The sequence below is a fragment of the Thalia democratica genome, chromosome 3 (assembly GCF_965202585.1).
Source record: "Thalia democratica chromosome 3, ktThaDemo2.hap1.1, whole genome shotgun sequence".
NCBI classification, from domain to species: Eukaryota; Metazoa; Chordata; class Thaliacea; order Salpida; family Salpidae; genus Thalia; species Thalia democratica.
This window is the reverse complement of record NC_139167.1, coordinates 19,582,013-19,609,673: the sequence shown is the minus strand read 5'-3', so window position 1 is coordinate 19,609,673 and position 27,661 is coordinate 19,582,013. Positions and strand designations below refer to the sequence as shown.

Sequence of the window (27,661 nt, the reverse complement as noted above, 5' to 3'; positions counted from 1 at the left end):
ATGGTGGCTAAATACACCTTTATTATTAAGTAGTATCTTCAGTTAAGTAGTAATATATCAACAAAATTTTATCACATTGAAAAAAAATATATTAGTTGTATTTTCAAAAATGTTGTCTCATTTGTAATGTGGTAATTCATTACAGAATTATTCTCTTCAAAAACATCACAGATACATTATTTTTATTTTACAATTTATTTCTTAAACACACCCCTTTCAGCAGTGGTGTCTCACTGTATTTACATGTTAAATTATTATACTGATTATTTTTTATAGTTTATAACAAAAAATAAACCAAACCTTTTCAAAAGAGGTCTCTCTACTTATTGATACTTATTTACAATAAAATGCTTATACAAAGTACATGTATACTAATAGTTTTCAATAAAATGTTTAATAAAACCCACCCCTTTCAGCAGTGGTGTTTCACTGTATTTACATGCTAAGTTATTATACCGATTAATTTTTATAGTTCATAACAAATAATAAACCAAACCTTTTCAAAGGAGGTTTCTCTACTTATTGATACTTGATTACAATAAAATGCTTATACAAAGTACATGTATACTAATTATTTTCAATAAAATGTTTAATAAAACCAACCCCTTTCAACAGAGGCGTCTCACTGTCTTTATGGTCCATGATCATGGTGCAGTAGAGTATCCCGATGAAGGCGAAGAACAGCATGATGATGTAGGGCAGGAAGTTGGAGCAGTACACGTGCCAAGACTGCTTCACTTTCGACTTGCTGTTGCTTCTCACGTACGGTTGGTACTTGCTGTGTGTTGAGGGTTTCGGTTGCATGCCCAAGTACTTCTTCACCTTTGCGAACCACGTGTCTTTGTTTGTTCTGTAAGCGAATTTTAGGTTATTATTAAGGTTATTATTAAGGTTGTTATTTTAGGTTAAATCATGAAGTCCTGATTTACACCTGTAGCAACTCTAAAAATAGGTCAATTAAAATATTTTATCCCAGTCAAAATTTGGGTAGAAGAATCAAAAAGTTTGGTTAAAAAAAAAAATTTTAATAAAAATACACTTGTAATCTTTTTTTTTAATATTCATCACCTTGTCAACCAGGAGTCTTTGTATGATTTTAAAAAAATTACTTTCAAGTAAAAATTCAAACATTAGTATCAAACCCATTGTAAAACTTGTTGAAAAAATTCTTCGTCTTCACAATAAACGAGTGGAAACTGGGCCTGGAGCAAGAGTACAAAAAACAGTAGTTAGTTACAAGAATAAGTTACAAAAATTAGTTTTTAAAAATTTAGTATAACTAATGAATTATGTCACACAAATAATTAGTCAGTAACTTCAACATGATGTGACAGACTTACCCTGATATAAAAATTTCCCAAAAAGAAAATCGAAATAGTAAAAACAGCACTTTTAAATTTTACTCGCTTTTATTACAAATCTTGATAACTATCTCCATAATATATACTGCTCTCAATAGATAAAATGATGTCAATATATTTGTTTTTCGATAATACAACATTATAGACTTTATACCTCCTGTAATTTAAATGCAATAAAAACTGACAACAAATTAAATCTATATTTATTATACAGTAATTCAGTAGTCATACCCATTAATAAAGTCGTCAAACCCATCGACAATGTTGTCATTCAATGTGGTAAACCATATGTATATATTGGATCTGGATTGTAGAAAAAAAACAAAAAAACATCTCAGTTTAATAGAAAATCAATAAACTTTTCATTGAATGATGTGGATGAAAATAATTATACTAGTATTTGAAAAACTGTTCGAATAATTTAAACTTGAAAATATAAATTAATATACAACGATATTACAAATTTAACAATTAGAAAAATTGTTGTAAAATCAACTTCGCTTGTTTCAATTCGAGCTACTAATCATTACCATAAACCTTACTTTCAAACTTTATTGGTAAATAATCGACAAACCCCTGTGCGACATTAGTGTTGCTACTGACTCTGGTGACTACATTGTTGTGGTGATTGTGACCGTTGTTGAATTGTGACGTCACATTAGATGTTGTTGTGTTCTTCATAAATCTGTTTGACAGTTTGTATAATAAAAACAAAGTGTCAATTGGTGGTTTTTATTCTTAACAAAAATTACATTAATCAGTACAAATACTTTTGTACATTATTAACAGTATGATATATTTTACACGAACAAAACTACTTAAATATATTAATATTTAAAAAAAATTTGTTTAGTTTATTGTGTGACAATTTGAATCAAAAATTAACTAATTTTTGTTTTACTTTAGTTACCTTAAATTTGTAGTATTTTACCTGTTCAAGTGGCTCAATCTCTGCAGATTATTCCCACTCTTGTTCAACTTGTTATTGTTCCCGCCAAATTTGTTGTTCCCGCCAAACCTTATCCTGACATCCGATTGGTTGTTTATCGGAATGGGGCTTCCCCTCGGCTTGCTAATAACCGCCCTGGGATTCGACGATTTGCTAGGAGGAAATTTCGGAGTGCTGGTCTTGACCCCGGGGCTTTTCGGCAGGTCTTTCTCGATCAGGGGGATTTTCGAAATTTCAGGTTTCGAAGGTGTCTCGACTTCGGGGGTTTTTTGGGGCGAGGTCTGTATCTGCTTGGTGGAAGTGTCGATTTCGCGGGAGTCGCCGTTGGGTGTCGCTGCTTCGGTGTCCGTGGTGCCGTTGTCGCTGTAACCGTTGTTGTCAAGGTGATGACGGTGGTGGTTGTTGCTAGGGAGGACGCTTTTACGGTTGGTTGATTTTCGGGTGGCGGGTTTTTTGAAAACGATGGGCTTCCGTTTCGGCGACGGTTGAGTGTTTGGTTCTGAAAAAAAGTTTTTTTATCTATTATGTAATTTATTTTAAAAAAATAAGGATACATATATTATTTATTAATTTTTTAATTACAACAATGACTATCATTTTATTGTGTGATATTTTCAACTGATTTTTTATTTATATTTTTCATTTTTTATTTCATTTTTTGCTTCTTTAAATTTCTAAACATTTGCTGAGCACATTTTTTGAAACTTCATTTTTAATGTATTTTTTTTATGAAGTAACTCTTTTAGAAAAGTGCTTAAAAATATACTTTTTGTTATTTTTTAATCTGTGTTTGATGCAATAACCTACATTTAATTGCTGTTTAATTTTATTTAGAGGAAAAATATACATTTTATTTAGTTAAACGTCTTGATCTTTCATACATACTTGTTATAACTGCAAAGCTTTTTTTTTTAATGCAATCATTTCAATATAATTACAGTCAAACAAAAATGTAAGCAACGTGATTAATCAATACAACAGACAACAAATATCACACAAAAATTTTCAAATACACATCTATTTATAAAACAGTTTATTGAAATTCAATTAACTTCAAAGAAAATTAAAACAACTGACTAAAAAGCTTTGATGTTCATAACAACATAAAAAATGCATGAGAAAATATTCTGTTGGTTTATTTCACTATCGAAATCAAATTAACCTAGACAGTTTTTTTATTAACATTTACAAGTTTAAGAAATTAAAATGTAAAACTGTTTTTGAAAATTAAGAGTTAAAAAAATTTGTTGGTTAGATTACTGTATAAAACAATCTTATAAAATTTTAAAACGAATATTATAAAACTTTTTAAATGTATAACTATTACAAAGGATAACATATCTATAATAATCTTCAAAAGATATTAACTAATTGGCAACTCCCTTAAGAACAAGAAACTTAAATCTCAACATTAAAGTTAATAAAATGTTTGCATTTTATTAGATTAAAGAGTTATAAACAATTACCTAAGTAGACTAATTAAGTTAATGTCAACAAACATTATAGTATCTGAATACTTAAACTTATCTCTGCTTTTAAAGTATAATTCAACAAACGAAAACTTCTGAAAATATTTTGTTTTGTTTTTATTATTTATTTTTTAAGCAGTAGTATTACTATCGTTTTGTTTTCTTTTTACTAAACTTTTAGTTCACAAAAAGTCATTATTTGTTTTAAAGTTATAAATAAACTAGAGTAATTTTTATTGGAATTAGTATAAGAATTACCTCATGTACAAAACATATTTTTATCCAGATTTAGTTAATGATTTAAACTTCATATGTATAAGAAATAATCACTTTAATGCAAATCCCAAAAGGTATTAGAGTTCAAAGGAAAATAAAACTTGTGCATAATTAGAACTATATAGAAGAAAAATGTTCCAAGTACTATTTGATCTACGCTAAAAATATGCTGTACAAAATTTTTAAAACTAGTAGAATAACAAATTATTTAACAACTCCCTAGAGTTCAAATAGATACAAGTTACGGAAAAAATTAAAGTTGTTGCGACTATAAAGTAATATTTTAAATTTTAAAACACTTTTTTTGTGTCTATTGCTTATATAAAAATCAGGATGATTGAACTAAAACAAACTTAGAAGGCAATTCAACACTTCAAACAAGCCCTTATAAAGTTTAGTATTAAAACATCTAACTTCAAATTTTTGTGCACTAATTCAAGCCCCTAATAAGAAAATATTTGAAGAATCTATTATTGAAAATTAGAATACTAATTAACGTTACAACATTGGTATAAATATGTGAAAATTTTGTATACAAATTAATCAAATACAAAAAACTAGTTATTCAACAATTCACTCAAAACAAAAATTGAAATAAAATCAACTACGAAAACATTAAAGTCGTCAAGAATGCTGAATTCCTAGCACACGTTTTTGGGGTCTATACACATCTGGAAGTAAAACAACAAAATAAATATTTAAATTGACTTGAAGTGATAACTCCCCGAAGACAATGGGGTTCATACGAAATTACGATAATATTTGCGCGCTGTGCGAAATATTTGAAAACACACGTTTAAAGCGTCTAGACGCCAGAATAAATAAATAAAATAAAGTTTGAATTTATAAAATTTGAGTAAATCAAATTAAATTTAAAAAATTCTTTTAATAGTTCAAAATTAAATAACAAACAATTTTTGAATTGTTGAAAATTAAATAACAAAAAGTTTTTCATTTGTTCAAAATACAATAACAAAAAGTTTGAGTAAACAGAATTAAATAACAAAAAGTTTTTGAATTGCTTCGAACTGAATTAACACAAAGTTTGAATAAATAAAATTATATAACAAAAGGTTTTGAATTTTTCACAATGAAATAAAATAAAGTTTGAGTTTATAAAGTTTGAGTAAATAAAATTAAATTTAAAAAATTCTTTTAACAGTTCAAAAATAAATAACAAACAGTTTTTAAATTGTTTGAAATTAAACAACATGAAGTTTGAATAAATAAAATCAAATAACAAAAAGGATTCAATTTTATAAAATGTATTAAAATGAAGTATAAACTAAATTAAACAAAAAAAAAATTCAATTGTTCAAAATGAAATAACACAAAATCTGAGTAAATAAAATTAAGCAATAAAAAAGTTTTTTAATTGTTGAAACTAAAAAAAGTAATAAAAAAATTAATAAATTATAAAAAAACAAATAAAAAATGTTTTAAATATTTAACTTCAAGTTAAGGCTTAAAAGAAAACATTAAAAATATTATTAAAAGTCATGGTTTACGGTATGATAAAATATAAATAACAAAAAAATATATATACAACTAAGATTTATAAAAGGAAGTTTAAAATGACAGAACTGAAAAACTTAAACTGTATTTAAAATAATTTAAAATAAGAATTTTAAAAAAATTCATGATATAACTTAATTTTATTTGTATATAGTTTTAAGGTTACAAATATTGTACTTTTTAAACAGATAATTATGTATAATTACGATGACATTGTATATATGACGAAGTTTAGAACCAATAGTATATTGTTTTTATATTAGTTGATTTTAATTTTTATTCTTAATTTATTTTTTAATGATTAAACTTTTGGTTTTTGTTATGTTATAATACTTATATTATAATTATACTTTTTTTTCAAAATAAATGAAGATATTTTTAGTTTTATTAAATATACTTTTAAACATAAAAAATTTTCAAGGAATTTTTAGAAATTGTGGAGAATTTATAAAAGATTTAAGTTTTTTTTTTGAATATTTTAAACAGTTTTAAGAATTTCGTTGGGAATTGGAATAAGTAGTTTGTTCTAAAAATAAATTCTTAAACCTACAACTACGCTGCATTCAGTTATGAGAAAATAAAAGATAAAAATAAAACAAATTATTCAATATAAATGTCTGTGAAGTAGTTTAAATAAGAATTGTAAAAATTCAATTTTAAGTTTTAACGACTTATTTTGAACTATTCAAAAACACAGTATTTCAAAAGAATTTTTAATTAATTAAATCACTGTGTGATCTGACTACTCAAGCAAAAATTGTTATTTGAATAAACTTTTATTTTTAATTTTATTATTAAAGGCAAATAAACTTTATGTTGATGGAAATCAAATTAATTCAACTTAATTCAAAAACAAAGATTCGCAAGATGTCTTCAGTTACTCCAAATGAGTCTTGAATAATAAATGAAAAGTTTAGGTGTCACGGGTAAGGAAATATTAAATATTTATGCTAATTGTTTTCAACATCTGTTGTGTGTGTACAAAAAGTTGCCGAATTTAAAACGTTCATTTTGTAGACAAGATTATTTATTCATAACTTCAAAAAAAAATTCTTATTTATTTTTAATAAAAATTTAGGGTTTGAAAAAAATAACACTTAAACTTTTTTGTTTTAACAGAAACTTCTTAGTTTAAAATATGTTAGTCTAAAAAACATTTTTTTTATTAATGAAGTTCTGAAAACTGAATAAATTAATTTAACTAAAGCAGTAATAAAAAACTGATTGGCCTAAGAAAGCAATCTTATAATCTTATCTATTTTTATAATGTACGTGAAAGTTTGATATGCATATTTGCATAAAAGGAATCTTATCTTATCAACAAATCTTTTTTATAAAACCTTTAAAATATATTATGTGACTGTTTTTATAATTTTTTAAATTTATTTACTTTAGCGTCTATAACTACAAAAAAATAAAGTTTTATTCTAAGTTTTTTCATTAAAAAAGTTTATTATAATAGAAATTTTTCATAAGGAGATACTGAATTTAATTGAGTTATTTAAGTTATAAAAAACTTTGTAGTAAATTTTACTTGTTACAAACTAACAACTTATTAAACGTATAATTAAATTTTACAAGTTTTTTTCAATGAAATACACATAATTTAGTATAAATACATTTAAAGTTATGCAAAAAATTTCAGTATACAATTATCTTAGCTTTACCAAGCATTTAAGTTTTTAAACTTGAGTTTAAACTAAACTCATATAAGCTATGTCAAAAGGAAAAGGCACTAATGCATTCTTGATGCAAAAATAAAATATTTTCAACACAGATCAGATACAGAAGTGACAAATTGTTTCCTAAGTTGAACTTATCAGATCACACTTGTCAAACCCATCAAACTGCAGCATATAATGCATAAGTCAGTAATTATAAATTTTTAATATAAATGCTGAAAGAAATTTTTAAGTGGCAACTAAGGTTTTGTGCATACAAAAGATTTGTGCTTTAATGTGTCTTTTTTGATGGTGAAAATTTTGACAGCTTTTTAAGAGATAATCAGTAATTAAATCAAACTTAAAATAAAATATCTAATTTTTGCGTTAAGTTTTTTTCAACTCAAAAATATAAGCATTTTTTGCACATTAACATTTTGAATTATGTTCATTTAACAAAAGTTTGAACTAAAATGTTCTATATAGTCTTTGATAGTTCAAAATATTTAAAAAAAAAGATCTTAAAACTCAATTTTTGAATACCTTAATTTCAGGTAAATCGCTAGTCATTTTAAAATGTTTTTTGTAATATTTTTGTGAATACTTTAAAACCTATCATATCCATTAAACCTGTCATTACATATAATTTTTTTTAATTGTCAGTAGTTAAAAATCAGTTAACAGCATTTATAGTTAAAACTTATTAGTTTGACAATTTAATACTATTTGATGAGAGCATATGTATAATATCAGGGTTCGTGCGCGAATTTTTTTTCATTTAGCCTGACTGGGACCAATTTAGCCTGACATTTTTTCAAAGTAAGGAAAATCCTCTTTAGAAGTCATTTTAGATATTGAGGGGTCTTAATTAGTACTATTGTAGTCTCCGACTACAACTAGCTTTATCTCAAAAACATTTTGAGCTTTAAAAATCTGCAAAAAGCAACTCATAGCTTAGTTACAACTTAATAAAATAAGAAAATTGTGAAAAAGGTGATTGACCCCCCCCTATGCCCTTAACATAACAAATTCAGTGATAAGTTTTAAAACAAGTGTTATATCTAATACTAGTGTAAAAATATATTACTAAACACAATTGTTCAATTTAATTAAGCACTAAGTAAAAACATTATAAACAGAAGATTTTTAACAAAACGACGTGTGCATTGTCGTGTTTTATTAAAATTTAAAATGAAATGCTTGCACGAGTATTGAAATTCAAACAAACAGCTAAGTTGTTGAACTAAACTCTAACGTTTAAACTGTATTTTTTTTTATTAATTTTCATAATTATGACGTATATAATCTACTCAAAACAAAATAACGAAGATAGAGATTCAACAAAAGGTTTTAAGCATTTATTTAACAAATACTGACTGATTTGGTCTCTAATAACTTAATCATTATTTAGAAATAAACTCACATCTTAATTTGATCTTAAAAAGATTCCTCAATTCAAAAAAAATTTGAAGCATTTGAACTGAGAAAAACTGAGATTCTCAAATTTTTAAATAAAAAAACTGATTTAGCCTGACATTTTTAAACTTTTTTCAAAAAAACTGATTTAGCCTGACTTAGCCTGATTTAGCCTGACGCGCACGAACCCTGATAATATGTATCTTGTCAGTTTTTCAAACCAATTTACATCTTTATATGACAAAACAATTCGTTTTAAATTTATGAATTTACATGTTTAAGTTTTAAACAGACTAAACAAGACTTAAAAAACTTAAATAATATTTTTTTAACCATCTGATAACTATCAAAACTTTCAATAGAAAGAAAGTAACTTGTATCATTAGTTGTTAACTTTTTTTTTTCTTTAAGAAGATTGGAAATGTATCTAAATTTGTTGTTACTAAACAAAATGAATGTCAACTTATATTTTTAGCACTAATTACCCTTGAGTAAATTTTAAGTTAAATACTATTAGTTAAATTGAATGGAAATATTCTTAAACAAACTATTTTACATATATATGTATAGTAAATACTAAACACATATCAAGCATTAAATGCTTTAAACACTTACTAATTTTAAGCTTATTTAAAATGACTTTAACATACAAAAAATCATTCAAACTTTAGTATTTACTTTTATTTTAATTAATCTATGCATACAAATTTAATTCAATAATACTATATATATACGACACATCTTAAACATTTTTTAATGTCTGTAATATAAATCAATTCTTTGCTAACAAATTATTATTAAACAATTTCTATATATATTTTTTTTCTTTAATATCCATAATATTAACAAAATTCTTGCTAACAAGTATTTTTTATGATAATGCGTGTTAGATATAAGTTGAAAACTTTTATTGTGATTTTTGAAATAAACTAAAAATATATACAGAAATTTTAACTAAAAACTAAGAAAAAACAAAGCAAAAATAAGCTGACTTGTACATAAATTGTTTTTAAAATAGGCTAACTAAAATTATTCAATTTTATTTGAAACGTCACAATGTGTTTTTTTGTGTGATTCTTTAAAAACTTTGATTCGTTCTTTATTTCGTACTGAGAATATGCACAAAGCATTGGAACTAAGTAAAGGATTCGAAAATTAGTTGTTTTTTTTAAATTATATATAATGAAATTTTTATATGTTAAAACATAACCATTGTCATTTTTGTATTACCTTTTATGTCAACTAACTGTACACTAACAAGTTTTTATTTAATACTATATGTATATTAAATAAACCATCATTATTACATTAATATCTATAATCTTTAATTGTAACCATTTTATTTTTATTCAAAATAACTATTTATATCATACCTTCATTGTTACTTTCACTTTCATCGCAACTGAAATCAAAACTTTTCCTGGGAAGTCTCACTGGAGTGGATGTCTTCACAGAAGAACTTTTTGTAGATTTGCTCGATGCTTTTGATGAACCCTGTTTAAATTAATTCATTAATTATATTTTGTATATTTCATTAAGTTTATATAAAAAAGTTTGTACTATATATACTTTTTTTTGAAGATTTGCTCGATGCTTTTGATGAACTCTGTTCGAATATTGTGTTTACACTGAATTTTCAGCGATTTTATGTTTCTATTCAGGCATATTAATTGTAAAAAATATAAAGCTTTGTTGTGTAATTAAAACTTATTGTAAACTTTTTGAAGACTTTGCATTGGTTGAACATTGTTTTTATTATATAAACTTTACTTGTTTTCTTTTCACATAAATTGATGACAAATTACCAAAGTTGAAAGTCTAATTTTTTCGTTAAAATTTACTTACCATTTTTCATCTGTAAACCACCAAACCCACATACAAAATAAGTACATAATGTAAAAATGGTAATTTAACACTAAAGTCAGTATTTTAATTTATACTTCACTGAAAGTTCATCTAAATTAAAATACAAACACAAAGTATTTAACTTTTGTTAAAAATAAGTTTATATAAGTACAAAAGTAGTATTTTTTAAAATGTATACAAACTATGTAGATAAAACTTAACTGTCTAGTATTAGTTAGCGAGCAGGCAACATAGTTTATAGACAAAAAGTTTTGAATATGAAGTTTTGAATATTGATGTAATTTTTAAAAATGAAATGTAGCAGGGGCACTCTTTAAAGCAAAATTATAAGCCTGGGTTCTAACAAGCTAGCCTAAGTTCACCTGGATTTATTAGAAAACTGAAAAAAAAAGAGCTAACAATAAAAAACAATGTTTATCTAGCAAAATAAAAAATTATAACAAAGAAAGTTAGTATTTAAAAAAAATAACAAAATTTATAAAAGTTATAAGTCAAAAAAATAGCCTGAGATTAAGTAAAAAAAAACATTCAATCTAGCTAGAGATTTTTAAACAAGTTAAAACAAGCCTGAGTTATCCTGGTTGTGTGGTAGCCTTTATAGAACGAATTTGAAATTAGAAAGTTCTTATAGACATATTTAGTAAAATTTTTACATAACCATATTTTAAAATTTTCACACAACAAAATTTATTTTATAAACAATTATTAACAACTTGCCTCTACTTTATCTTAAACTTTTAACATTCAACTACAAATATAATTTTATAAATTAAATTTATAAAACTGTTTTTGTGGCAACATGAAGACAAACAAACTTATCCAAACTTGTATAAAACATTTGAACTCACTTCCAATTTCTTCTGCAACTTCCTTATGTACAACGGCCTTGTTATTGTGCTGAGTGGACCGGGTTTGATGCCGTTTTCATTGAGCCTCTTTCTGAGCTCTTCATTGCTCAGTTGAGACAAATCCTCATCTTTATTGTTATTTGTGTTTGTAACTGCATTGTTTGTAGGGGGTGTGTGATGGTTGTTGTTGCTTTTTATTATTATGGCTTTCTTTGGAGGTGGAGTCTGTAAAAATACATAGTAAAACAACTAGTTAAAATAGAGGTGTATAAATTGTGTTGAGTTCTATTTCAAGAGTAGCAGACTAAAGCCTGAGTACAGCATTTCAAACTTGTGGCATAAACTGGTATAAACCCCATACTGTTTAAGCCTAATATTATGTAGTTCAAATTTGTTTTTGACTTATACAAAAAAAAAATTAACTTTAAAGACAAAGAAATAGTTATTCACCTAACATAAATTGTGCAATGCATAAGTATTTACTTCAAATACAAACAAAAACTGAAAGAAACTTATAAGTTTTGCAACATAATAACCCCATTGTCAAGAAACTGTACAAATGTAAAAAGAAATTAGTTGAATAATTTTGTGAAAAAATTATTAGAAGCAAATATACATAAACAAACCAAATTGCCAAATTAGTTCAAAAAGTTTATTATAAAAATAGTTCAGAGAATTATACAAATTTTAATGAACTTAAATTAAGCTATATTGTCATAACTTGTCCTCACAAGTCTTTTAAACTACTAAACCAAACTTAGTTAAACTCAAAAACAATAACAATTAAATTACTATTTTAATTTCTGACTCTAGTTGTACTTTTTTTGATTTATTTTGTGGAATTGAAATAAATTTAACTTCTTTATGGCAATTGAACAACATTTACAGCAGCAGCCCTTAAAAACACATTCAATTAAACATAAGATCACAATTTTTTTTAACAGGTCCACTTTGTTTTTACAAGGCTTTATTTTAGCTATCAGACAATTTTTACAACTTGACAAGATTCAAAGTAATTTTTGAGTGTGATGGGTTCTTTTTATAGAAGTCTAACTAAAAAAGTGAAAACATGCTATTTTACTAATAGTTTATCTTTACCTCAATCATTTAACTAATCTATTTCAATTGTTTACTGTAAGTCTATTACTAATGTTTAAATTATTTCAATTTAGAATTATTTTATTTGTTAGTATATTTTTACAAAAACTTCTTTTTTTTGTTTTTATTTCTTAATACTTTTAAAATTATTATGTACAAAGTCTTAATAACTATATAAATAGTGTTTCCTAAAAACTTAAGACGTAGATCAATAAATGAAGAACAAAATAAGTTTTTAGTAATTTGTTTTATTTCAGAGAAAATCAACATGAAAAACTCGCATTTCATATATATATATGTATAAAAAAAATTTTAGAAATTACATCAGCTTAAAAGTTTGTATGTTCTAAAAATCTGGCTTGTAGTTTATACTTTGAACTTTCATACAAAGCCAATGTCAAATTTTGCATAAAAATAAGTCAACAACTTTTATCTCATAATACTTGTACTTATTAAATGTTAACCAAGATATTAAACTCTAATTATAAATTTTCAAATAACAGTACTATTGGTACTTTTGTTTCACATATAACAAACAAAATTCTTAAACTAAAGTTACACATCAGTAATATTTGTACTCGAATGATAAATAAAATTCTAAAACCAAAACTGCAATTTACAAAACTTACAGTCTTACTGCTAGTTGTGCTTTCCTTTCTCAGCCTTTGCAGTCTTTTTATGTAAGCTGCCCTGGTGGCAACAACTATGGGACCGGGATTTTGACCAAACTTGATCAGCTCTTTCCGCAGTTCTGCATCGCTAAGTTCACTTAAATTGCTCATTTTAACTATGCTGGAATAGAATTACATTTTAAATATTTGCATGAAAATTCATGCTCATACTTTTTATATGTTCATTTAAAAGTCTGATGTCTTTAGAATAGTTTAATTATATATAATAACTTTATTTTGGTAAAAGTTTTGTTTAAGAAAGAAGTTAAAAATTATTTGCAATAAATTTATTTCAATGTGAAATTTTACTTAGATTTTACTTTTTTATCATTTTTACTTATGACAAAAGAAATGTATTTTAAACACATGGTATTATGTTCACATTTTTCAATAAAGGGTTTGATGTAATTTTGGAGTAATTTAATTTATTTTCTGAAATTAGAAATTAGAACTGACAAATAATTATATTTTTTTTTATAAAAGCTAATATAATTTAAAAAATTGTTTTATTTAATTTCATACATTTGGAATATTATTTCAACTAAAAGTATGAGTGTGCAAGTATTGAATAAATAAAAACAATTATTGTAAATGAAGATATTATAATATATAAACCCCTTAACTTATCAAAAAATTATTATAAAATTATACAAAATAAAACTCTTAAAACTTTAACAACGCTGATGATACTTACAAGTAACTTTTTACCAATTAAAACCATTTTTTGTTTATGCTAAAAGTACTACTTTTTTGCCCAAGAAAGGAATAAGTTTATTTTCAAACTTATGAAGTAAAAAGTAGTGAATCTTACATAACAAAGGTAATTCGTATCTTTTTTTGAACAATATTTTTTATTCTTAAAAATTTGATTTTAACATTTTTAATTGCATAACAAATAATATACTAGTTTATAGGTTTATCTAATTTAACAATAATCTTTAAACAAATGCAAGTTGATTGCTATAAAACTCTATAACACTTTGTTAGATGAGAGATGGAAAATGTAAATTTGCCCTGCCAACTACAAAAGTTGCCTATCCTGTATTAGATAAGTGTATTTTGTAAGAGATAAATTTATTTTGAACTAAACTTTTTGGAGGACAGTTAGAGTGCAATTTTGAAAAAGAATCTTTTTTTTGATAAAGTTACTGTAAATAAAATTATAAAAATTCTTTATGTTCTACTGAATATTCTATATGTTACTTTCTAATTTTAAGTATATCTATTAGATAATTTTAATGTCACAAAAAATATTGAACTAAAAATAAATAAAAATAAAACTTGGTTATTGTTTTTAAATACCATAACTAATTAAAACCTTTAATTAATAAATAGTTTAATAGTGAACTTAAACAACATGCATACTTTCATAACTATGTGCATTTAATTTGGAAATAGCAAATAGTCTTATTCAAAACAGCATTCTTAATGTCCTCTAAAAAAAGTTTAATTATACATCAATATATCTACATTATACTTTTAAATGAACTAAAATGTTAAATAAGAAGTTTACGTCAATTTATAACAACTTTTAAATGTAAACTTGACTACAAAATATGATTTTAGTCAGCTTTTAAAAGCATTTCATTTATATGATATTAAAAACTATCTTATAGTTTTTAATGAACTGACAAATTAATTCAACTATCTACAGTATAACTTTGTGTTCTTTGCATTTTTTTTACTTACATTTTAAAGTTCAACTTATAAGAATTTATTAACAATTAAATTATGAGATATTTACTTTGACTTTCTTTATGAAGGCTAATATTGAAGGATTATATTTTAAAATTTTAAAGTTGATGAAACACTTAACTTTTAAAAACATTCTGTACACTACAGTAGTTTTAAGCTACACAAACTAGAACTTAAAGCAATAGGGGGGTTTAAGAACTTAGTTTGCAAATCTACTAAATAATAATTTTCCTGTTGAGTGTGCACATCTTAAAACACACTTTCTGAAAAGTATGCTTTTTTTGGAACCAAAACACTTATGTTTAAAGTGAAATTTGCCATTTAGATTGGTATTTCTTAGGCACGCACTTCTTGCTATATAAGCATTTTTGGGCTATGTTTTTCAAAGTTCATACTCTAGAGGAAAATAACTGCACAAATAATTATTGTTAAATACCTTAATAATTAATTAATTTTAATAAAAGTTTACCTCCTCAGGCAAAAAGAAACTTGAAAGTTTTAGAAATTTGTTTTATGCAATTGTAAAAAAAAGGTTACAAAAAAATTTTGTGACAAGACTTTCAAAAGTGTCTTTTTTGAATTAAAGATATTTACTAGTTGCTTTCATTTAATACAGTATAAGAACGTTTATTACAGAGTTCCTAATGGTTTTTTTTTTTAATTTACAGGTTTTCTGATTTCTTTTTCCAGGATTTTGAAAGTAATATATTTTTAGTAGTTTTTATTATAAATTTTAATTTAAAGCAAATAGCAGTGTCAAGTTGAATAAAGATATTGAAAAGTTACTGTAATGCTCATTTAAGTTTGCTCCATTATGAAAAATAATTGAATAGTATATTAAAACTATTATAAAATATATTTTTGTATCTAATACAACTTTTTTTATTTTAATTTACACATAATTTATTTTAACTTCAAGGTTTTTTCAAAAAAAATCTAATCAGGGTTGTTAAAAGTTGTTTTTTTTTCAAGTTTTTTATTTTATTTCAATTTAAAAAAAAAAAGTTTTTAGGGTATATTTTTTAAGTTCATTTTAAATTACAGGTTTTTACAGATTTTTTCAAAATTTCTGAAATTCCAGGTTTTTCCAGGATAACAAGTTTTTGGCAACTTTTAATTCTGGTTATTCTGGTTTTTTGTACCTAAGTATTCATACTCCAGGTTATTTTGGCAACCCTACTTTTAAAACAGAAAGATTAAACTGAAAAAGTTTAAAACATTTGCTTTGAAAATGAAAATAATAGATTTTTAATAAAATAGTTTTATTTTTCTAGTACTGGGTTTTGGATTCCTCTAGCAAACAAAGAAAGTTGAGTGTTTTTATGTATCAAAATTTAGTTTTACCTTAAAAAAACAATGAAAATAATAAATTATAACTTATTAATTATTTTTTTATTTATTCTATTATATTATATTTTTCTCCTTATGTGCCTTTAATAGGTTAAAAAAAAATTATTATTTATTTTAGTATTTGATGTGTTGCATAGTTGATTTAAGTTTTTAGAAATCTATAAATTATATAGACTATACTTTTTTTACAACTGAAACTAAGAAAAAACAGTTATAGACATTTGGTTGTGTACTTTGTGGCTGTATTTTGCTTTCATTTAATAAATTCAACCTTATATCTATATATCTCATTATGTGTTAGCTTTGTGTGAAAATGAAAACATAATTGTAACTTTATGAAAGTGCTGTGGAGTGAATTTAAAAGAGATTTTGATGCAAACAACCAACCTGACAAGTTTTATTAACTTCTGGGATATTATACACATAATTAAAATAGTAACCAAGAGTCAAGAGTTGTTGCAATTTTTATTGAAGGCTATCATACTTATAACTTTTAAATGTTATAAGTATAATATTATGATTTCTTCTTTTACAATTTATTATTGATCACTTGAAAGTTTCAATTTTAGAAATTTTCTATAATGTAAACGCTCATTTCTGGATAAACCTTTAAAAAATAAAATATAATGCTTTTTAATAAATTTTGTTTTTTAAATGGGGCAAAAAACTAGGATGAAATGTGAATGTTTTAAAATTTAAACATCAGAATAAATTTTTAGAGAATCAAAAGGGAATATAAATGGTCAATGTGAAGGTTCAATCTGCAGACCATTTTCTTTTAAACACTGTTTGGATAGTAAGAAAAAAAATGTGAACACTCGCAACTATGGTCAATGGACTGGTGTGGAGAAAGACCTTTCGGTCATCAAGCCTCACACCATTTATTTTATAACTATTTTTAAGGAGTTTTAATTAAAACAATAAAAAAGAAACTTAATGTCAATTCTTTGGAGCTAATTTCATAAGTATAAAAATAAATTTATGTAGTATTCAACAATCATAATAAATACTAAAAATTATTACAACTTTCACTTTTGTTTTAGTAGATACTTACTTAATATAAAAAACTTAAGAACTATTTTATTCAATGTTTATACAGTAAATGTACATATCTTTTTCTCCTATTCTAAAATACAGAATGAAATTATCAACTGCATAAAAATTTACTTGTATGACATTTTATTTATTGGACATTTTTAACAAGTTTGAACAATTAATTAACTTGAGAAATTTTTATATATTCCCAGAGTGCTGATTTGTTTAAGTGGTTTTTACAAATAGTTTGAGAAAGTGCAAATGTTCAAAAATGCGTTCAAACAGACTTATGGTGCGAATTGTCTTATAGCAGTGTTTTTTTCTTAAAATTTTTTTTTATGAGAGCTAACTTGGTTATTAGGTAAAATATTAACTAAATATGTTTTTCTGTTTTAAAAGTTTACGGAAGTAGAGCTATGTTTTTAGCATTTTTTTTTTTGTATTTGGCTTGAATGCTAGTTTTGACTTTTAAAATTTTTCATATTTTTATGTCATTTTGAGCCCTTTTTTTAGCTTAGTTAGGCTATTACGAAAAGTTTCGAGATCTTTTTTTTGGAAAATGTACAAAATCTTTAAAATAATATGAAAACAATTTGTTAGTACTTACCATATTCTATTATAAAATACGTTTTTCTTTTTAATTTCATTACACGTAATCAACAAACAAATTTTTTGAACAACTAAATGTTAATCGAACAAATCTAAGTATATAAACTATATTGAAGAAGAAATTTAAGTACAGTTTTTTTTTTTTTTCGTAAAAGACTACTACCTAAACTAAATTTTAAATTGATTAAATAGTAATAGAGGAAATCTAGATAAAAAAAATTAAGTTATAAGCAGGTTAATTAAACACTTTTTCTTTATTGTTTTCTTTTAAAATTCCTAAATGTTAAGTTGAGTGGACTGAAAAAGAACTTTCAAGTAGTCTATAAGATTGTACATAACAAGATGTTTATAACAATAAGTCTAATTAGATAAAATCACTAAAGAGTATTCTAGTAAACTGATAAAAATAACGACAAAATACTATACTTTTTTTAAATTCAAGTTGAGTTTGTAAAATTTTCTTATAGTATTTGTTGTACATTTTTACATGAAAACTATTAACGTTAACTAAGGTAATTTGTCTTTTAATTTTGCTTAATTTTTTATTTAAAACTCAAGTACAAATTTTTGAAAAAAAAGCTGCATTTCAATAAACTACAATAACACTTTTTTATATTTGTGTTCAATTAACTTAAAAACCTCATTTTCACTAATGTGCTTTATATCAAACAATTTAAAGTGCTAATAAAAGCTTAAATAATACAATTCTGTTACATTCATAATAAATCACATTTAATTAGAAAAAGTAGTAATAAACTTCAAATAAAAAATTTCTCTATTCACATTTTGATTAATATTTAGTAATTTATAATTTTTTTTTTGTCATAAAATAACTTGTTTGAAAAATATTTAAATCTCGACAGTGTTTTTTAAACAAACGTATGAAGTATTAAAACTTTATTTTATTATAAACTTAGCACTTTTATTAACTTTTCTATTTATATTACTGTGCTTAGTTAAGTAACACCAGTAAACAATAAAATTATTTTTACAAGTACCCTTTTTATATGTTTAATTTTCAAATTTAAATTTTAACTAATTTATGTTCTGGTTTAAATTTAATTTCCAACAAACTAAGAACTAAGCATCATAATTTTCGATTCTATTTCAATACCGTAGTAGTTTTTTTATATTAAAATATGCTTTTTTATTATAAACAATAGTTTAGTTTTTTCTTTAAAAAATTATCAAAATGGTGTTAAAACCAAACTAAATTCTTTATGATCATTAGTCGCATGTTTACAATTTGGTTAAAATTCGGGTTAGAAAGCTTGTCTAGACAAACTTATATGTTATTTAGTTCGCGCTTAGAACTTGTAAGCTACTTACTTATATATAGTAAAATAGACATTGGTTGATGTATGCACTAAAATTTATTTAAATGATACAGAAATGAGTAATGTAAACAAAATTTATGTAAAAAAAAATTAAAGTAGTTCTTCAAAACTTCCAACTTAATAGAATCTGATTTATAAGCTTGTCTCAAACAAACTTATTTAATATTTGATTCATACTTAAAACTTAAAACTGAATATAATTGATATTTTATTCACTAATATTTATTCAAATAAAACATATAAACAATGAACTTCACCGCGAGATCTATAACAACAGCATCCGAGACAATCCTTCGTCCTTATTAGGACTCAACAGGCAGGAATAGTCGCGAGAAACCGCTGTTGTGATCTGACCAAGCGGGCTAAAGTACGAAGTACTGAAGCGACCGTTTGTGGGCAAAGTAAAATAAAACCTTCAAATAAAACAGAAATTAGGAATATAAACAAAGTAATTCCTCAAAAATTTCAAATTATTAAATACTGAAGTCAAAAATAGAAAATATGGATTCAAAACAAAAAACACACTGGAAGTCAAATAGAATTAAGAAGACACTCAGAAAGCTTAGCTACATTTGAACAAAGATAAAACCAACTAAATTTTTGTGAAAATCACCACAATATTACATCACATTTACAATCACAACTGCTGTATAACTTCACAAAAAAGTATAATCAAATACAGCTAGACAAGTTGCCAAAGCAAGTCTTAGGAAATTATTATCAATTTTATTTTTGTTTTATAAGCTATATTTGTTTTCTTTGCAATGGTTAAACCAAAACATTTGGGTCGAGAGAACTTTCGCCACTTTTGATCATTGAGGTTTCACCTGAGAAACATTTCGAGCTGCTAGCAGTTGAAAAGTATAGCCTTGCATTGGAAACCAAATTAGTGAAACAAAAAAAAAACAAAAATATCATGATTGTTTAAACTGACAATTTCAGAAGTTTTTTTCCCACATTTGGAGAGACAGTGGTTTTTAGATCATTATTCTCAGATTAAATCGCTTTGGATGAAGAATCTAGCGATTGAAAGTTAACTATTTTTATTTTTACTTTTATTTATAACCTATCGATTTTTTTTCCGCTGTTTTCCTTTTTAAAGCTGTATTATGCTTCATAACTACTGGGTTCGAGCGTCAAAATGATAAGGTAGAGTTTTAGCACGTTTACTTTTAAACCATGCTATCTTCTTTTCAACCTTCGCATATTCTAACTTCTACGCTTTGCGAAACAACAGGAGATTATTTTTTATTATTAGCAGATGAGTCTGAGTTTTCACTAGTCTGGTGATCATATTTTCAGAAGGTTTTTCTTCTACATTAAGCAATTTATTTTTGAATCTATTTTCAGTTTGTTTTACTTTATTATTAGAATCAGCAAGCGATCTTTTAGCTGGTAGTTTTTACTGCGTCTGGTAACATCAACAGTCGGTAATTCATAATTTTTAGAAGAGTTATCATTAACATTAGGCAAGACACTAGTCTGTGGATCATAGATGAATTTTTTTCATCATTGAATGAAGAACCTGGATTTCGGATACCACTATCAACAACTTGATAGTTTCCAACAATTTTGTTTTTACTTTTAACATTTTTATCAGATTTTAGCTGTTCTTTACTTGACATAATTTTTTAGTAGCTAATAGTACTAGAGAACTGTAGAAAGAAGGCTTATCAGAATGAGTGTAAAAAATTTATAGTAAAGATTCAGTTGAACAATATCTAATTTATACAACTTAGTAACTAAAAAATAATTCTTATATATTTTTAGACAAAGTGCATAAAAAATTGTCTTTTACTATTTGTTGTTTTGTTTTTACAAATAATTTTAACTGAAGAGCTATTAAGCTAAACTATTTGTATATAAATTTAGAATGTAGAAATTGTTTAAACAAAAATATATTATTTGAGGTTCGTAAAATCATAATAGAATGTTTATTAATTTTTGCTAGGTTTGTTAATTTATTCTATAAAACTTAATAAGTTCCCATTTTTATTAAATAACTGTACTTCTTAGAGTTAGTAATTCTACTAAAGTTTTAAGCTAATCTTAATAAATAAAAAAAAAGAATGTAATTACTAAGATATTTGATTTTGTACAAGTTTTTGATAACATAATGGACTATTTAAAAGTTTTCATTGTAATGTTATCTAAATTTGTGTTTAAAGGTATCTCGAAACAATTTAATAAACATTTATTCGAAATGTCAATTTTTTTAAAACAGCTCTTGCCCACTAAAAAGTTTTTCGAGTAAATGTGGCCCGTCGACAAGATTTAAAATAAACTGTTGCAATCAAAAAATATTAAGTTAATTATCTTCGCTTTGTTTCTGCAATGATATTTACCTCATTTGAAAAAAAAAGTATTATTAACAAAAACTTTATACTACTTGTTAAAAGGAAAACTTATAGTATATTTTTATGTATAAGCTGCTACGAGGATTTTTATACTCTAAAAACTCATTAAAAACATATTTATCAATTTTACAAAAATTTATTTTTGTTTCAAAACTACAAAGTGAAGCGGGTTTATAAGTAGTAGGTATTTAGATCTGCTTTTGAAATGCTTCAGTTAAATAAATTTAGCACAAAGCCAAGATCTATGAAAAATTACTTAATTTAAAAAAACATAATAAGATTTAGTTGATAAAATTTATTTACAAAATACTAAAATAGTTTAAAATCATAGTCATTTTTTATTTTTCTTAAGTAAATAGTTTTATTTTCTTTTGTATTACAATACAACTTATCTCTTATATAAGCTATCAAAGAAATTTAGTTTAAAGTTTAGCTTAAATAAACCTTTAATAGTTAATAATAAGTTAACTAAACCGCTTTCAAATATAAAATTTCAATGCGAGCGTACTTTTATTAAAACTTAAACTAAAAAATTTAAGTCATAAAAGTAGCCTTTGATATTATAAATATACTATTTATAGCTTTACTTTACTTAAAGCTTAGTAAGCTAATGTAAATTATCAAGTAAACAACTTGTTTTAAGTAAATACTTGAAATCTTGTTCATAGTTTATAAAAGATCTTTATAACAACTTTATGTTCATAGCTAAACAAAGTAGGGGTGTTATGTTAAAATGTTTTTAAAACAAAATTATATTGTTTTATTAGCAAAAGAAACCTGTTAACACTTTTACAAAACAAAAAACTATGTTTTACTGGTCATTTTCTTTCTTACATACATTAAAAACACTATAAATATATCTAATAGTGGTTGACTTGTATAATAGAAGCCTTTTTGTTTTTTAACCAACCCAAAGAAACTTAGTCATATATTTTTAAAATGAATATCTAGCTCCATTATCTTTTTTTCTATAAATGACTTCAAGTTATTACCCTCAATAAGAAAAACGAATTTTCTTAGCATAAAAACAATTTAAGTACCTTAGTCGTTTTAAAACTTTGAATGCTAGTTTTGAATGGTAATAAAGTACCTATACGTTGTTGAGTTTTACTTAAAGAAAAAAAAATATTTTACTCTCGACTTAAAACTTTTACTGTAAAAGTTATTGTTGTATTAATACAGCTTACTAAACTCATGTATAAAACTAGCTTAACATAAAAAATCTTGAAATAAACTTCGATAATTGTTTAAAAGGTGTTTTTATGCTGTTTAGTTAATTTCTCAAATTACTTTTATCATTAATAGGATAATACTTTAGTTAATTTAGCAAGGTAGTTGATACTTTAATTACTTTGGCTTGGTAAAATTTAAAAAAAATCTGATTTAAAAAAAATCTTTCGAAATAGTTATATTTAACACCATAAGTTGAAGTTAGTAAAATTTTTTTAAAACTTTTGTGGTTATAGCATCAACGAAAAAGTTTTACCTGGTTAGTTTATGTATTTTTTAGCAATAAAACCTATTTTAAAGTTTGCTATTTTGTTATACAAAACAAGTCGTAATTTTTTTTGTTACCTAAATCTGGTAGTAAATAAAATACTTTATTTGCACTTATACTATTTTTAAATAATCTGTTTATATTTCAATAAATTAAGCAATATTCTTAGTTAAGACAATAGCTTTACAACAATAAAACTTTAAATTTTTCAAAGTAACACAAAAATTAGTTTGTATATCTATGGTTACTAATATAGATGTTGAAGTTTGTTATCAATTTTACACTAAGTTGATTAAATTAAAAGTTTTTTAATAAATCAAAAAGTTACAATCATCTATTAAATTTGTTATACGGGTATTAGTTTGTAACTATCACATTACATACTTGGAAGAGTAACTGAGTAGTTTTTTTTTGAAACAACATATTTTCTGTTTGCTCAATGAAATTAACTCTATAATAATGAACTATTGTTGTTTCATTTAAATTTTTGATTGAAAAGTTGAATTTATTTTAAGAGTTTTACACGACATTCTTTATTAACTTAAATTCAATTTACATAGGTTTGACTTTCTTTAAAAACTGTTCAGTTAAAAGAAGATTAGAGCCTCCCAGCGAAGATCATTTTTGCTAAAAAGGGACATTAACTAGTAAAGAGGCAAAAGATTAAATGAATAACTTACTATCTTAGTGCAATATTTTGTAATCGCAAATATTCTTTTTTACTTTTAGCAATTGAACGATTTTAAAAATGAGTTTGAAAAACGAAAATAATTTTTGTAAGCTTATTCTTGTCTTATCCCTTTTTTGAAGTAAAGTTGATACAGACCAAAAACTATTTACAGAGTAATAATACAGAGTTGTTTAGTAATAACTCAGAAAAGCATAATTTTATTATCTCTAATTTACAGCTTTAGATGAACTGAACACTTACAAGTTTTTAACAATTGTTTGTTACTTTTAGCCTTACGTATAACTATCGAGGTAAGTTTCATAAAAGGATTAAATGAAAAACTTTTTATTGTGAAAGTGTTTACAAATTTATTGAACAAACAAAAAATTTCTCAAATTGTTTTTTGGTTCAAGGACCTTGGTACACAAAAGAAGTAAAATCGAGTTGCATACCCAAAAGTGTTGAAAGTTTACAAAAATTTAAGTAAATAAAACAAAAAAAATCTTTAAAACTATGAAAATAAGTTATGTACTTTAAGGCTTATATTTAAACTTTATTAAGAAAACAGTATAAAAACAGTTTTAAATGTTGTTAAAAATTAAGTTTAGTACAAGTTATAATAGTGTTTTATTAATAAATTTTAATTAAAAGCTTAGAATAATCTTCTTACAAACACTATAAACTTTTAATCAGCTTAAATTAATTTTTAGTAGTTAAAACACTATATTGAAAAACTTATCTTCATCATATGAAATTATTTTCAATTAGCTTAGTATAAGTTTCACTTAAAGCTTGGTTTTAATACACTTAATTATTCTCTTGATAATACTTAATTTTAATTACAACTTTTTGAGCTTTTTAAATTTGCTTTAAAATTTTTAAACCATTTCAACCTTCTTCTTGGAAAGCACGTTTGTATTGTAAGTTTATTTTTGTATAAATAGTTTATAAAAAAAGCTAAAATTTTGAGTTAATTATGGAAAAATAAAATTCCAGGTCAAGAAAACCGAATAAATAAAATTACTGTTTTGCTAAGAAATAATCATACAAGTATTTTAATATTGAAAAAAATCATAATACTAAAGTGTGTAGCTTTTTATAAAAACTTATTGCCTATAAATCTTTATTGGTTTCAACTTAAATTTTCTCAAAGAAAAAATCCTAAAAAAGTTTTTAAAATCAATTCTTGGTAAAAAAATTTGTATAAAATTTCTAATAAAATAAGTATAATTTTTAAGCAAATCTCCCAGTTGATTTTATCATACAAAATATAAATTTAATAAATGTATTAAATGAAAACTATAGCTTTTTTAAGTGCACTTAAATGATTAATTGTGTTAAATATAAAGTTTCAGTACTTAAATTGATAACTTCTAACTTAATCTGGTTTAAATTAAAATTATTTTAAATTTTGTAAGTACTATCATTGTTTTAGTACTTTAAAAAATAAGCCTTACAACTAATAGCTCAATTTTTTTATTTTATAAAATTTTGAGGTTACATTAAGTTTTCAACTGTTTTAATATCAGATATAAAGTTTTAAATTATTAGAAAGTTAGAGGCAGCAAAAATTTCATTCGCTTTTATATTTATTCAATTTGTTAGATCTTTGGAGCTTTTAAAAATTTTAGTCACTTAAGTTTAAAAATATGGTATTTCAGTAGTTCTAGGAATTTTTTTTTAACTTGTAATTTGATTTATTTAGTGAAAAGTATTTAAATTATAAAAATTATACCAATGTTAAACATAAATATCTCTCAATTTGCTTAGTTTTGGTTCAATAGCTTATAAATCATAAAAGAATCTACAAAATAAACTATATTACAATTTTCTAAAATAAATATGTTAGTGATGGTGTTTTTGTTAAATTTCTTAAGGATTTTGAAAAATAAAGCCTCAATTTTATAATTTTTTACAAACATATTATAAAGTAACATTTAAGTTTGTTATCAAGTATTTATTTTGTAGTCCAAATATATTATTAAGATAAGCAATTTCTATTGAGTCAATTAAAAATTTATAAGCTATAAAAATGTTTACAAGCTCAATTTATATATCTCATGAATTAATATTGTTTAAAGAAAAATATTTTCAAAATTAACACAACTAAATAAATACCATTTCAAAATATACACATTGTTGTCAAAGTTTTTTTTTCAATAAGAACTATTTACAGAGCTTTGTAAAAAAAACTTTTTCTAAGAATTTATAACACCAAAAACTACTAATAAAAACTTACATTAGGTAAGTAATTAATATATTTTCAAAATGGAACTACAGAAATATCATTGAAATAGCAATTCATGATTAATAATAAACATTAAAAAAGAGTTATAGAAATATTTTTTTCGTAAAAGACAATAATCAACAATAAAGAGTAACATTAATAAAACAATTATTTGTTTGACTTCTCAAAAGAGTAATTTAAGTTTTCAAAATTTTCGATAACAAAGATATTTTACTTGCTTTAAAAAGCTTAAAATGTTATTTTTTAATTGTTTGTTAAACTGCCAACAAAATTTGAGCATAGTAAATTGTAAAATTTTTTTTTAACAAACATTAAAGAAAAATAATAAAAAATATTATATAATTAATTCATCAAAAGTTAAATAAAAAACAAAACACAAATATGCTTATAAATACAAGTGTCAATATGTGTTTTTTGAAAAATAAGACAAATGAACAATTTACATTAATGTATTCTTAAAACATTAAAGTTTTAAACTTGTGATGAACAACAATTTAAATTAAAGTGTACATACTTCAAGAAAAACAAACATTTTACTAACAAAAGTCACAACAATCCAAGTTATTCTTTCAGCTTATTCCAATATCTGCAAAATAGTACTTTAAGTTTGTTTAATCATTACAATAGAATACTGAACCTTTATGATGTAATATTCTTTGATTTTACTTAAAACTTAATATATATCTATTTTTACATTGTCTACACATTTGTTATATATATACAAATGTATGAATTTTGGTACCACTATAAATTTTGAGGTAAATAAACAAATTAATTAATATTTTATAAGTATTACACAAAAGTGAAGTTAAATACTACTATATACTTATTTACATTTGTTATATATCTACAATTCAAATTCACATTAGATAACTTTGTCAGTTTGAAAAATTATTGACAAAAAAATTTAAAAATCTGAAAAAGATTTGGTTTTAATTTTACTGCATATAAAGTTAAATTTACTTATATACATCAATCTGTTAAATAGCTTTTATAAATAAACTAAAATTTTGAAAACCTAATGAAATATTTTGATTTTATTTAGTGATATCTAAACAAACTTAAAACTAAAATAAACCAGTTTTTTTTTTCAACAACTATATTACATATATTGCTATTAACAAATAAGAGATTTGAGGTTAAAAATGATATAAAAGACAACAAACTAATAAACAATATCAAATCAAAAAATATTCTTAAGGATCATAAAATGACAATCAAAATAGAAGAAAATAAGGTAGAAGTAGATGAAAATGGAAGGCGTATCTTCAATCAAAAAGTCTGTAATTACTACATGATGCATACAGAAAAAAATGTTTGTGGTGATCATATTGACTTAAAAAATTTCAGTTAAAATTTAACTATTTAGATTATTTTATATACAGTTTTATTAATGTACTTCAAGGCAATACTTATGATAGTATTTTAATTTGAGGAAATTTATGATAAATTAAAAAAATAACAATGACAAGATAAATTAACTTTAAATAAATAATTTAAAACAATTTACATATAAGCAATAGTTATTATTTTTAGATGGAGATGTTTGAAACGGAAGTGAAACAAGAAGTAATGAAGGAACACTACACTGTGGAACAAATTCAAGAGATAATTACTGACAGACTGCTGACCCCTGACGGTTAGTTACGTCATAATTGAAAGTAATGCTTAATATTGTGGGATTCCTGATGGGAAGTGTGAAGTCATAATAAATAGCATGTGACATCATAGT

At 23.8% G+C, this 27,661-nt stretch overlaps 1 protein-coding gene across 1 annotated transcript in view; it reads right to left on the bottom strand.

Annotated features, from left to right (window-relative positions):
- LOC145831464 (uncharacterized) overlaps nt 1-13,244 on the bottom strand; it is a 32,339-nt gene extending 19,095 nt beyond the window's left edge. The window contains exons 1-6 of the mRNA XM_082938734.1: nt 13,089-13,244; nt 11,362-11,586; nt 10,021-10,141; nt 2,293-2,809; nt 1,936-2,046; nt 604-850 (exon numbers count right to left, since the gene is read on the bottom strand). Coding sequence (XP_082794860.1) covers nt 604-850; nt 1,936-2,046; nt 2,293-2,809; nt 10,021-10,141; nt 11,362-11,586; nt 13,089-13,241 — 1,374 coding nt within the window. The 5' untranslated portion in view covers nt 13,242-13,244. The remainder of the gene's footprint in view (nt 1-603; nt 851-1,935; nt 2,047-2,292; nt 2,810-10,020; nt 10,142-11,361; nt 11,587-13,088) is intronic.
- Between the last annotated feature and the right edge of the window lie 14,417 nt (nt 13,245-27,661).